Source organism: Scyliorhinus torazame, chromosome 20 (genome assembly GCF_047496885.1).
Source record: "Scyliorhinus torazame isolate Kashiwa2021f chromosome 20, sScyTor2.1, whole genome shotgun sequence".
NCBI lineage: Eukaryota > Metazoa > Chordata > Chondrichthyes > Carcharhiniformes > Scyliorhinidae > Scyliorhinus > Scyliorhinus torazame.
Window position 1 is genome coordinate 24925068 of NC_092726.1, and position 12340 is coordinate 24937407.

The 12340-nt window shown below is 49.7% G+C and overlaps 1 protein-coding gene across 1 annotated transcript in view; it reads right to left on the reverse strand.

Annotated features, from left to right (window-relative positions):
- LOC140396986 (STE20-like serine/threonine-protein kinase) overlaps positions 1–12340 on the reverse strand; it is a 57522-nt gene that overhangs the window by 12123 nt on the left and 33059 nt on the right. The window contains exon 13 of the mRNA XM_072485996.1: positions 10556–10679. Coding sequence (XP_072342097.1) covers positions 10556–10679 — 124 coding nt within the window. The remainder of the gene's footprint in view (positions 1–10555; positions 10680–12340) is intronic.

Genomic DNA, 12340 nt, shown 5'->3' on the forward strand with positions numbered 1-12340 from the left:
AGCCAAAATGAAGGACAACAGCAAGACAATGACAGTCCACCCACATTGCTTGCGCCACCAGATGAAGACTCTGACAATTTACCCAACCCAAGTGAACAACAAGCAGCTACTGAGGCTCTGCCCATGGTATGTGAGACGAGTGACGACAGCATCCCACTTCCCATGCAAGATGTGCAAAGTGACAGACCTCAGCTAGTGTGTACAGAGGCACTCGACGATCACTGTGAGACCACTGGTGACTCTGGTGACACCATGATATTTTCACCCTCATTCGCTCGAACCTCTCCACAAGTTAATGCATTCCTGCATGTTCCGACTCCAGATGTGCAGCTTCAAGAAATCTCAGCTGACTCCAGTGAACCTGCTAAGACTCCGGACGGGGAGCATCAACAAACCAACACTGACTCAGTTAAAACTGACCAGACTTCAGATGGGGAGCAACCAAACGCCGACTCTGATTCACGTAAGCCGGACTTTACTCCAGACAGGGAGTGCCGCAACCTCAGTGATGGCACGCTCAGGGTGACAGCAGATGCCCCAACGACAGGAGATGGATCACTTAACAATTACGCTGGGTCAGTAATAACAAGCAGCGGCTACAGTCCAAGAGGAATACACCAGTATTCACCACAGCTATATCCACACATTTTTTCCACACTAGCAGTGCAGCCAATGACAGCTCATGCTGGACAAACCCAGTATTCAGGCATGCAGCAGCCAGCAGTCTATGCAGCATATTCTCAAACAGGCCAGCACTACGGATTGCCCACTAATGGAATCCAGACCGAAGGAGGACTACCGCAAGCCCAATCTGCACTACAGACTGGATGCCTTAGTTACAGTCCAGGATTTGCTGCACCCCAGCCTGGCCAGACGGCATATTCCTATCAGATGCAAGGTTCTAGTTTCACACCATCACCAGGTTTTTATGCGAGCAGCAATTCTGTTTCCAATTCGACAAGCTTCAACGCTTCTCAGCAGGATCAACCTTCCAGCACAGCACGTGGCCAGAACCAGTATGTACAGTCTTATCCAACTTCACCGTATGGCACATCCATGACCTCGAATGATACTGTTGATGGTACCTCTTCAACGTCAACACCTTATCAGCTACAAGATGCCATCCGACAGCACCATCACAAACATCGAAAAAAGAAAGGGACTCCAAATGAGACAGCGAAGTGATTTGACCACTTCTTGCTTCCTGTGGCACAGGGACGTTGATGGCGTTCATAACCCAGAGAGACATTTGACCATGATGATTGATGGTTTTTGGACTCACACGAATGATTTAGACTTATTGTTTAATCCCTGTTCCCATGACTTGTATATACCTTACCTTATCTACCTGTTTTTTGTTCAATTAGCTCAAAGTGTGCAGAAAATATGTAACATATAAAAAAGGGGGGATGTGGTGATGTGCATCAATGTAAATGCATGTAGGCTAGCTAGACACTAGAGGGAGCACCAGAAACATCACACACACACTCAACCAAGAGATCAGTTAGATAGGATTCGACCAATGGACATTCACGATACACACAGAGGTGACACAACCGCAGGGGGGCATTACACCAACCCATATATAAAGGACACCACACACATGATCTGCCTCTTTCTTGTGGAGACAGTCAGTGAGTACAGACACAGGGTTGATTCAATATTACACCCACCACGTGGATTGCAGCAACTGGTTAGTCAGTCTGGGTAGCTATAGTAGGATTAGCAGTAGTGTCGAACCCAAGTAATAGAAGTGTAAATCTACATAGAAGTGTTGAAGTTATCTCCACGTCTGAATCTTCGTTTGTCAAGTGCACCACAAGGAAGCCGCTTCTGTTACACCTACAACATAACAAATCAGCTCCCTCTACACTGTTCCCATCAAACACTCCCAGGACAGGTACAGCACGGGGTTAGATACAGAGTAAAGCTCCCTCTACACTGTCCCCATCATACACTCCCAGGACAGGTACAACACGGGGTTAGATACAGAGTAAAGCTCCCTCTACACTGTCCCCATCAAACACTCCCAGGACAGATACAGCACGGGGTTAGATACAGAGTAAAGCTCCCTCTACACTGTCCCCATCAAACACTCCCAGGACAGGTACAGCACGGGGTTAGATACAGAGTAAAGCTCCCTCCACACTGTCCCCATCAAACACTCCCAGAACAGGTACAGCACGGGGTTAGATACAGAGTAAAGCTCCCTCTACACTGTCCCCGTCAAACACTCCCAGGACAGGTACAGCACGGGGTTAGATACAGAGTAAAGCTCCCTCGACACTGTCCCCATCAAACACTCCCAGGACAGGTACAGCACGGGGTTAGATACAGAGTAAAGCTCCCTCGACACTGTCCCCATCAAACACTCCCAAGACAGGTACAGCACGGGGTTAGATACAGAGTAAAGCTCCCTGTACACTGTCCCCATCAAACACTCCCAGGACAGGTACAGCACGGGGTTAGATACAGAGTAAAGCTCCCTCCACACTGTCCCCATCAAACACTCCCAGAACAGGTACAGCACGGGGTTAGATACAGAGTAAGGCTCCCTCTACACTGTCCCCGTCAAACACTCCCAGGACAGGTACAGCACGGGGTTAGATACAGAGTAAAGCTCCCTCGACACTGTCCCCATCAAACACTCCCAAGACAGGTACAGCACGGGGTTAGATACAGAGTAAAGCTCCCTCTACACTGTCCCCATCAAACACTCCCAGGACAGGTACAGCACGGGGTTAGATACAGAGTAAAGCTCCCTCTACACTGTCTCCATCAAACACTCCCAGGACAGGTACAGCACAGGGTTAGATACCGAGTAAGCTCCCTCTACACTGCCCCCATCAAACACTCCCAGGACAGGTACAGCACGGGGTTAGATACAGAGTAAAGCTCCCTCTACACTGTCCCCAACAAACACTCCCAGGACAGGTACAGCACGGGGTTAGATACAGAGTAAGGCTCCCTCTACACTGTCCCCATCAAACACTCCCAGGACAGGTACAGCACGGGGTTAGATACAGAGTAAGGCTCCCTCTACACTGTCCCCGTCAAACACTCCCAGGACAGGTACAGCACGGGGTTAGATACAGAGTAAAGCTCCCTCTACACTGTCCCCATCAAACACTCCCAGGACAGGTACAGCACGGGGTTAGATACAGAGTAAAGCTCCCTCGACACTGTCCCCATCAAACACTCCCAGGACAGGTACAGCACGGGGTTAGATACAGAGTAAAGCTCCCTCTACACTGTCCCCATCAAACACTCCCAGGACTGGTACAGCACGGGGTTAGGCACTGAGTAAAGCTCCTGTGGTGATGTGCATCAATGTAAATGCATGTAGGCTAGCTAGACACTAGAGGGAGCACAAGAAACATCACACACATACACTCAACCAATAGATCAGTTAGATAGTACACGACCAATGGACATTCACGATACACAGAGAGGTGACACCACCACAAGAGGACATGACACCAACCCATATATAAAGGACACCACACACATGATCTGCCTCTTTCCAGTGGAGACAGTCAGTGAGTAGAGGCACAGGGTTGTTTCAATAGCACTCCCACCACTTGGATTGCAGCAACTGGTTAGTCAGCCTGGGTAGCTATAGTAGGATTAGCAGTAGTGCCGAACCCGAGTAATAGAAGTGTAAATAGTTTAATAAACGTGTTGAAGTTATCTCCACGTCTGAACCTTCCTTTGTCAAGTGCACCACAAGGAAGCCGCTTATGTTACACCTACAACATAACAAATCATGGTACCAGGACTGAACTGTTTCAATCCATATAGCCATACCTCAGCGTACAGTGACAACCAGCAACGATACCCAGGCAAGATGTTCGAGATCCGGGTTCCGCAGCAGCTCCAGTGCCACGGCGATCTCCGCAAAAACTGGCGGCCATTCCGGCAAAAGTTTGAAATCTTCCTGGTGGCAGCCGAACTGGAAGAAGTGGCCGATGCTGAAAAGACAGAGCTTCTCCTCACCATCGCCGGTGCCAGAGCGGAAGAAATCTTTAAAAAAATTCAAGTTCTCCTAGGGGCAAAACAGGAGCGACTTCCGGACAGTCCTGGACAAATTCGGCAAATACTGTGAGGAAAACACACTCCAACCAGCAAGAAAAGGTAAGAGAAGCGCCAGTACTCACCTCGAGGCCTAGATCCCGGAGCAGAGAACAGTTTGGATCGGCGGCCATCTTTCTACAGGGACTGTAGTTGCGCAGTTGCGCGAGAAGCGCACAGAACGGGAAGGTCCGGTTGCACATGCATGAGGCGCCGCACATGCACAATCACGAAAACGGCCATCGGTACAGGAGCAGCTTCCTACGTATGATATCACATGCGTCATGACATCAGAGGCCCCGGACCACGCCCATTTAAAGGGGAAACGCCCCAAATCAAAGAACAAATCTTTTAAAGCCGTAAAACAACCTTCTTTCACCTGGAATGACAGCACAATGTCTCAAATTGAACCAGGAAATGAAATTAACCTCCGAAGAACCCTGCAACAAGCAGTTACCTACGCCCAAACCGATGATTCCGACCTTGAATACTTCGAAACCAACCTTTACATTTTCTCTGGACCTCGCGAGCGCAATGACAGCTCCGACACAAACAGTGATGAAATGGTCCTAGAAGACAACGACTCAGACGAACCTTTCACCTTGGGAGGCTACCCCAGCACCAAATCCGATCCGCAACTAGACGTGTTGCACATTGGCGACCCCGACGACGAGTTCTTCGGATTTGAGGATCTTCAGCCCAGCAGATATGACATCCTGACTCGTGAGTGCAGGATTATGCTGCGGCCTGACACCAAGAGACAGAGCGAGGTAGTAGCCCACAGAGAGCGGCCTGCTGCCACACAGAGCGTGGTCCACGCACCGCTCAGGGTTCCCGACTCTACGAAAGAAGACATGCAAGACTCCAGAGCGCAGTCCTTGCAGGAACAAGACGTGACTCCAGTGTCACAAGCCTCCGCAGCGAGCTCGTGGACAGCCTCCACGATAGAAGCCACGCAAGACTCCGACGCGCAGTCCTTGCAGGAACAAGACCATGAGGGTCTAGCAACCTCCTCTGACCAACTAGCGGCAGACGATGCAAGTCTGCCATGCTCAAGTAAACAGCAAGAAGACTATGACAGTCTACCACGCTCCAGTGCACAGCAGGACGACCATGATGGTCTATCATGCTACAGTGAAGAACAAAGCGACGATGACAGTCCAAGCCCAAATGAAGGACAACAGCAAGACAATGACAGTCCACCCACATTGCTTGCGCCACCAGATGAAGACTCTAACAATTTACCCAACCCAATTGAACACCAAGCAGCTACTGAGGCTCTGCCCACGGTATGTGAGACGAGTGACGACAGCATCCCACTTCCCATGCAAGATGGGCAAAGTGACAGACCTCAGCTAGTGTGTACAGAGGCACTCGACGATCACTGTGAGACCACTGGTGACACCATGATATTTTCACCCTCATTCGCTCGAACCTCTCCACAAGTCAATGCATTCCTGCATGTTCCGACTCCAGATGTGCAGCTTCAAGAAATCTCAGCTGACTCCAGTGAACCTGCTAAGACTCCGGACGGGGAGCATCAACAAACCAACACTGACTCAGTTAAAACAGACCAGACTCCAGATGGGGAGCAACCAAACGCCGACTCTGATTCACGTAAGCCGGACTTTACTCCAGACAGGGAGTGCCGCAACCTCAGTGATGGCACGCTCAGGGTGACAGCAGATGCCCCAACGACAGGAGATGGATCACTTAACAATTACGCTGGGTCAGTAATAACAAGCAGCGGCTACAGTCCAAGAGGAATACACCAGTATTCACCACAGCTATATCCACACATTTTTTCCACACTAGCAGTGCAGCCAATGACAGCTCATGCTGGACAAACCCAGTATTCAGGCATGCAGCAGCCAGCAGTCTATGCAGCATATTCTCAAACAGGCCAGCACTACGGATTGCCCACTAATGGAATCCAGACCAAAGGAGGACTACCGCAAGCCCAATCTGCACTACAGACTGGATGCCTTAGTTACAGTCCAGGATTTGCTGCACCCCAGCCTGGCCAGACGGCATATTCCTATCAGATGCAAGGTTCTAGTTTCACACCATCAACAGGTTTTTATGCGAGCAGCAATTCTGTTTCCAATTCGACAAGCTTCAACGCTTCTCAGCAGGATCAACCTTCCAGCACAGCACGTGGCCAGAACCAGTATGTACAGTCTTATCCAACTTCACCGTATGGCACATCCATGACCTCGAATGATACTGTTGATGGTACCTCTTCAACGTCAACACCTTATCAGCTACAAGATGCCATCCGACAGCACCATCACAAACATCGAAAAAAGAAAGGGACTCCAAATGAGACAGCGAAGTGATTTGACCACTTCTTGCTTCCTGTGGCACAGGGACGTTGATGGCGTTCATAACCCAGAGAGACATTTGACCATGATGATTGATGGTTTTTGGACTCACACGAATGATTTAGACTTATTGTTTAATCCCTGTTCCCATGACTTGTATATACCTTACCTTATCTACCTGTTTTTTGTTCAATTAGCTCAAAGTGTGCAGAAAATATGTAACATATAAAAAAGGGGGGATGTGGTGATGTGCATCAATGTAAATGCATGTAGGCTAGCTAGACACTAGAGGGAGCACCAGAAACATCACACACACTCAACCAAGAGATCAGTTAGATAGGATTCGACCAATGGACATTCACGATACACACAGAGGTGACACAACCGCAGGGGGGCATTACACCAACCCATATATAAAGGACACCACACATATGATCTGCCTCTTTCTTGTGGAGACAGTCAGTGAGTGCAGACACAGGGCTGATTCAATATTACACCCACCACGTGGATTGCAGCAACTGGTTAGTCAGTCTGGGTAGCTATAGTAGGATTAGCAGTAGTGTCAAACCCAAGTAATAGAAGTGTAAATCTAAATAGAAGTGTTGAAGTTATCTCCACGTCTGAACCTTCGTTTGTCAAGTGCACCACAAGGAAGCCGCTTCTGTTACACCTACAACATAACAAATCAGCTCCCTCTACACTGTTCCCATCAAACACTCCCAGGACAGGTACAGCACGGGGTTAGATACAGAGTAAAGCTCCCTCTACACTGTCCCCATCATACACTCCCAGGACAGGTACAACACGGGGTTAGATACAGAGTAAAGCTCCCTCTACACTGTCCCCAACAAACACTCCCAGGACAGATACAGCACGGGGTTAGATACAGAGTAAAGCTCCCTCTACACTGTCCCCATCAAACACTCCCAGGACAGGTACAGCACGGGGTTAGATACAGAGTAAAGCTCCCTCCACACTGTCCCCATCAAACACTCCCAGAACAGGTACAGCACGGGGTTAGATACAGAGTAAAGCTCCCTCTACACTGTCCCCATCAAACACTCCCAGGACAGGTACAGCACGGGGTTAGATACAGAGTAAAGCTCCCTCTACACTGTCCCATCAAACACTCCCAGGACAGGTACAGCACGGGGTTAGATACAGAGTAAAGCTCCCTCTACACTGTCCCCATCAAACACTCCCAGGACAGGTACAGAACGGGGTTAGATACAGAGTAAAGCTCCCTCTACACTGTCCCATCAAACACTCCCAGGACAGGTACAGCATAGGGTTAGATGCAGAGTAAAGCTCCCTCTACACTGTCCCCATCAAACACTCCCAGGACAGGTACAGCACAGGATTAGATACAGAGTAAGGCTCCCTCTACACTGTCCCCATAAAACACTCCCAGGACAGGTACAGCACGGGGTTAGATACAGAGAAAATCTCCCTCTACACTGTCCCCATCAAACACTCCCAGGACAGGTACAGCACGGGGTTAGATACAGAGTAAAGCTCCCTCTACACTGTCTCCATCAAACACTCCCAGGACAGGTACAGCACGGGGTTAGATACAGAGTAAAGCTCCCTCTAACTGCCCCATCAAACTCTCCCAGGACAGGTACAGCACGGGGTTAGATACAGAGTAAAGCTCCCTCTACACTGTCCCATCAAACACTCCCAGGACAGGTACAGCATGGGGTTAGATACAGAGTAAAGCTCCCTCTACAATGTCCCCATCAAACACTCCCAGGACAGGTACAGCACGGGGTTAGATACAGAGTTAAGCTCCCTCTACACTGTCCCATCAAACACTCCCAGGACAGGTACAGCACGGGGTTAGATACAGAGTAAAGCTCCCTCTACACTGTCCCCATCAAACACTCCCAGGACAGGTACAGCACGGGGTTAGATACAGAGAAAATCTCCCTCTACACTGTCCCCATCAAACACTCCCAGGACAGGTACAGCACGGGGTTAGATACAGAGTAAAGCTCCCTCTACACTGTCTCCATCAAACACCCCCAGGACAGGGACAGCACAGGGTTAGATACAGAGTAAAGCTCCCTCTACACTGTCCCCATCAAACACTCCCAGGACAGGTACAGCACGGGGTGAGATACAGAGTAAAGCTCCCTCTACACTGTCCCCATCAAACACTCCCAGGACAGGTACAGCACGGGGTTATATACAGAGTAAAGCTCCTTCGACACTGTCCCCATTAAACACTCCCAGGACAGGTACAGCACGGGGTTAGATACAGAGTAAAGCTCCCTCGACACTGTCCCCATTAAACACTCCCAGGACAGGTACAGCACGGGGTTAGATACAGAGTAAAGCTCCCTCTACACTGTCCCCATCAAACACTCCCAGGACAGGTACAGCACGGGTTAGATACAGAGTAAAGCTCCCTCTACACTGTCTCCATCAAACACTCCCAGAACAGGTACAGCACAGGGTTAGATACAGAGTAAAGCTCCCTCTACACTGTCCCCATCACACACTCCCAGGACAGGTACAGCACGGGGTTAGATACAGAGTAAAGCTCCCTCTACACTGTCCCCATCAAACTCTCCCAGGACAGGTGCAGCACGGGGTTAGATAGAGAGAAAATCTCCCTCTACACTGTCTCCATCAAACACTCCCAGGACAGGGACAGCACAGGGTTAGATACAGAGTAAAGCTCCCTCTAACTGCCCCATCAACCTCTCCCAGGACAGGTGCTGCACGGGGTTAGATACAAAGTAAAGCTCCCTCTACACTGTCCCCATCAAACTCTCCCAGGACAGGTACAGCACGGGGTTAGATACAAAGTAAAGCTCCCTCTACACTGTCTCCATCAAACACTCCCAGGACAGGTACAGCGCGGGGTTAGATACAGAGTAAAACTCCCTCGACACTGTCCCCATCAAACTCTCCCAGGACAGGTGCAGCACAGGGTTAGATACAGAGTAAAGCTCCCTCTACACTGTCCCCATCAAACACTCCCAGGACAGGTACAGCATGGGGTGAGATACAGAGTAAAGCTCCCTCTACACTGTCCCCATCAAACACTCCCAGGACAGGTACAGCACGGGGTTAGATACAGAGTAAAGCTCCCTCTACACTGCCCCCATCAAACACTCCCAGGACAGGTACAGCATGGGGTGAGATACAGAGTAAAGCTCCCTCTACACTGTCCCCATCAAACACTCCCAGGACAGGTACAGCACGGGGTTAGATACAGAGTAAAGCTCCCTCTACACTGTCCCCATCAAACACTCTCAGGACAGGTACAGCACGGGGTGAGATACAGAGTAAAGCTCCCTCTACACTGTCCCAATCAAACACTCCCAGGACAGGTACAGCACGGGGTTAGATACAGAGTAAAGCTCCCTCTACACTGTCCCCATCAAACACTCCCAGGACAGGTACAGCACGGGGTTAGATACAGAGTAAAGCTCCCTCTACACTGTCCCCATCAAACACTCCCAGGACAGGTACAGCACGGGGTTAGATACAGAGTAAAGCTCCCTCTACACTGTCCCCATCAAACACTCCCAGGACAGGTACAGCACGGGGTTAGATACAGAGTAAAGCTTCCTCTACACTGTCCCATCAAACACTCCCAGGACAGGTACAGCACGGGGTTAGATACAGAGTAAAGCATCTTCTTCACTATCCAAATAATCTTGGAAACGTGACCCCAACTCCAGCAGTGTGTATGATTTTTCCATTTCTGACATGAATGACCTCTGGGCCAAGTGGAAATGACTTTGGCATTCCGTGTCGGATCAGGGGAGATTCCCTGACCAGACGGACCTGGATTTGGATGTGGGGCTGGATTATATAGAGGTGAAAGGTGGGCGCTTAATACAATGCACCAGCCAGGTGCGTACCTCCCCATACCTTTCCCAGTTGTAGACTAAAGACTGGGTGACACAAAGTTTGGGCTTAAAGGATCTTGAGGGATGTCGGAACACGGGTGAGGGTGTGTGGTGGGGGGGGGGGGGAAGGTTCATGTTTGAGAGGTCAGTCACGCTGACCTGCCCAGGGAATCACAGAGGCCTCGACGCTAAATGCACCATTGTTGCCGATCATCGTCCACACTCACCTTGACCAGGCGTGTTCCCGTATTGCTCCACTCCCCCCACCCCCGAGCCCATTCGCCCCCTGCTCACCATCATTTCCTGCTCAATTTGCCGGATCATTTGCTCCCGCTGCTGCTGTAGCTTCAGGTCGAGCTGACTCTGCAGTCGCTGCTCCTCCCTCTGCCGGAGTCGATGTTCCCGCAGCTCCTGGCGCCTGTCGGGAATCAGTCGGGAATCACTCGGGGCTCTCTTGGATGGTTACGCATCACAATACCCGGCCTGCGCTTGGGGGATGGGGGAGGGGCGCGGTGGGGGATAGCACCGACTGTTGGTGAGTAACTCCTCCACGTTATTAAGTACATACTCACGGTACATAGGGGCAGAAATTCCTCGGGGTACACAAATTCCTAGGGGTACACACCTCCAACAATCTGTCCTGGTCCACCCACGCCGACGCTACCACCAAGAAAGCACCACAGCGCCTATACGTCCTCAGGAAACTAAGGAAATTCGGCATGTCCACATTAACCCTTACCAACTTTACCAGATGCACCATAGAAAGCATCCTATCGAGCTGCATCACATCCTGGTATGGCAACTGCTCGGCCCAGGACCGCAAGAAACTACAGAGAGTCGTGAAAACAGCCCAGTCCATCTCACGAACCCGCCTCCCATCCATTGACTGTCTACACCTCCTGCTGCCTCGGGAAAGCGGGCAGCATAATCAAAGACCCCTCCCACCCGGGATATTCTCTCTTCCAACTTCTTCCATCGGGCAGGAGATACAGAAGTCTGAGAACACGCACGAACAGACTCAAAAACAGCTTCTTCCCCGCTGTTACCAGACTCCTAAACAACCCTCTTATGGACTGACCTGATTAACACTACACCCTGTATGCTTCACCCGATGCCGGGGTCTATGTAGTTACATTGTGTACCTCGTGTTGCCCTATTATGTATTTTCTTTTCTTCCCTTTTCTTCCCATGTACTTAATGATCTGTTGAGCTGCTCGCAGAAAAATACTTTTCACTGTACCTCGGTACACGTGACAATAAACAAAATCCAAAAAGGCCATTCAGCCCCTCAAACCCTCTGTTAAATGGATCCCAAGCCACTAGACTGTGGCTGGTTTATGTACAGGATAGGATCCTATTTCTCTGCCTCATAACAGCAACACCCAGTGTCCACTTCTGTGCAGCAGGATAATGAAGTGGGGGTAAATAATCAAATTAACAAGTTAAATTAAACAGGTAGCTACTTAAAGGGACACTGTAGGATAAGAGAAAATCTGACCAGAAACATATCTGATCCACATTAAAATGTTGTTTTGGGGCTGGTGAAGCTGGTCATGGAATATTCTCTCGTTATACTCTCTTAAGTAACCAGTGGAAAAGAAACACTCATTAGCCAATGGAGAACGGCAAATTAAACCAATGTATCGGCCTTCAAAGGGCCCAGTAACTAAAATAAGATTGAAAGGAACCCCACCGGTCACATAATAGTCTCTCTTTATATGTACTCTCAGTACTTTGTTTAACAGTGGCCTTCATGTGTGTATCTTAACAATATACTTAAGGTACAATTGACATCCTGTGCCTTTCAATTAGATCTCGTCTGACACGTACCTCATCTCCCTTCACTCCACACACCTATGTCTCCTTCTGGTCTTGTAAGCTCCAAATGTGCCGTCGTTTCTTTGTTGGCAGAGGTGGGTAGAGTGTTCAGGATTTTCAGTACTCTTTGCGCCAAGTATTCGCTTCGCTCTGAGCTCTAATTTTAAGTTGTTTTTCCCTGCTCCCCTGAACCTGGTCGGTTATCGATCCCTGGACTCCAGGAGCCATCAGGTACTTTACCAAGCAGCCATGCCAGCCTAG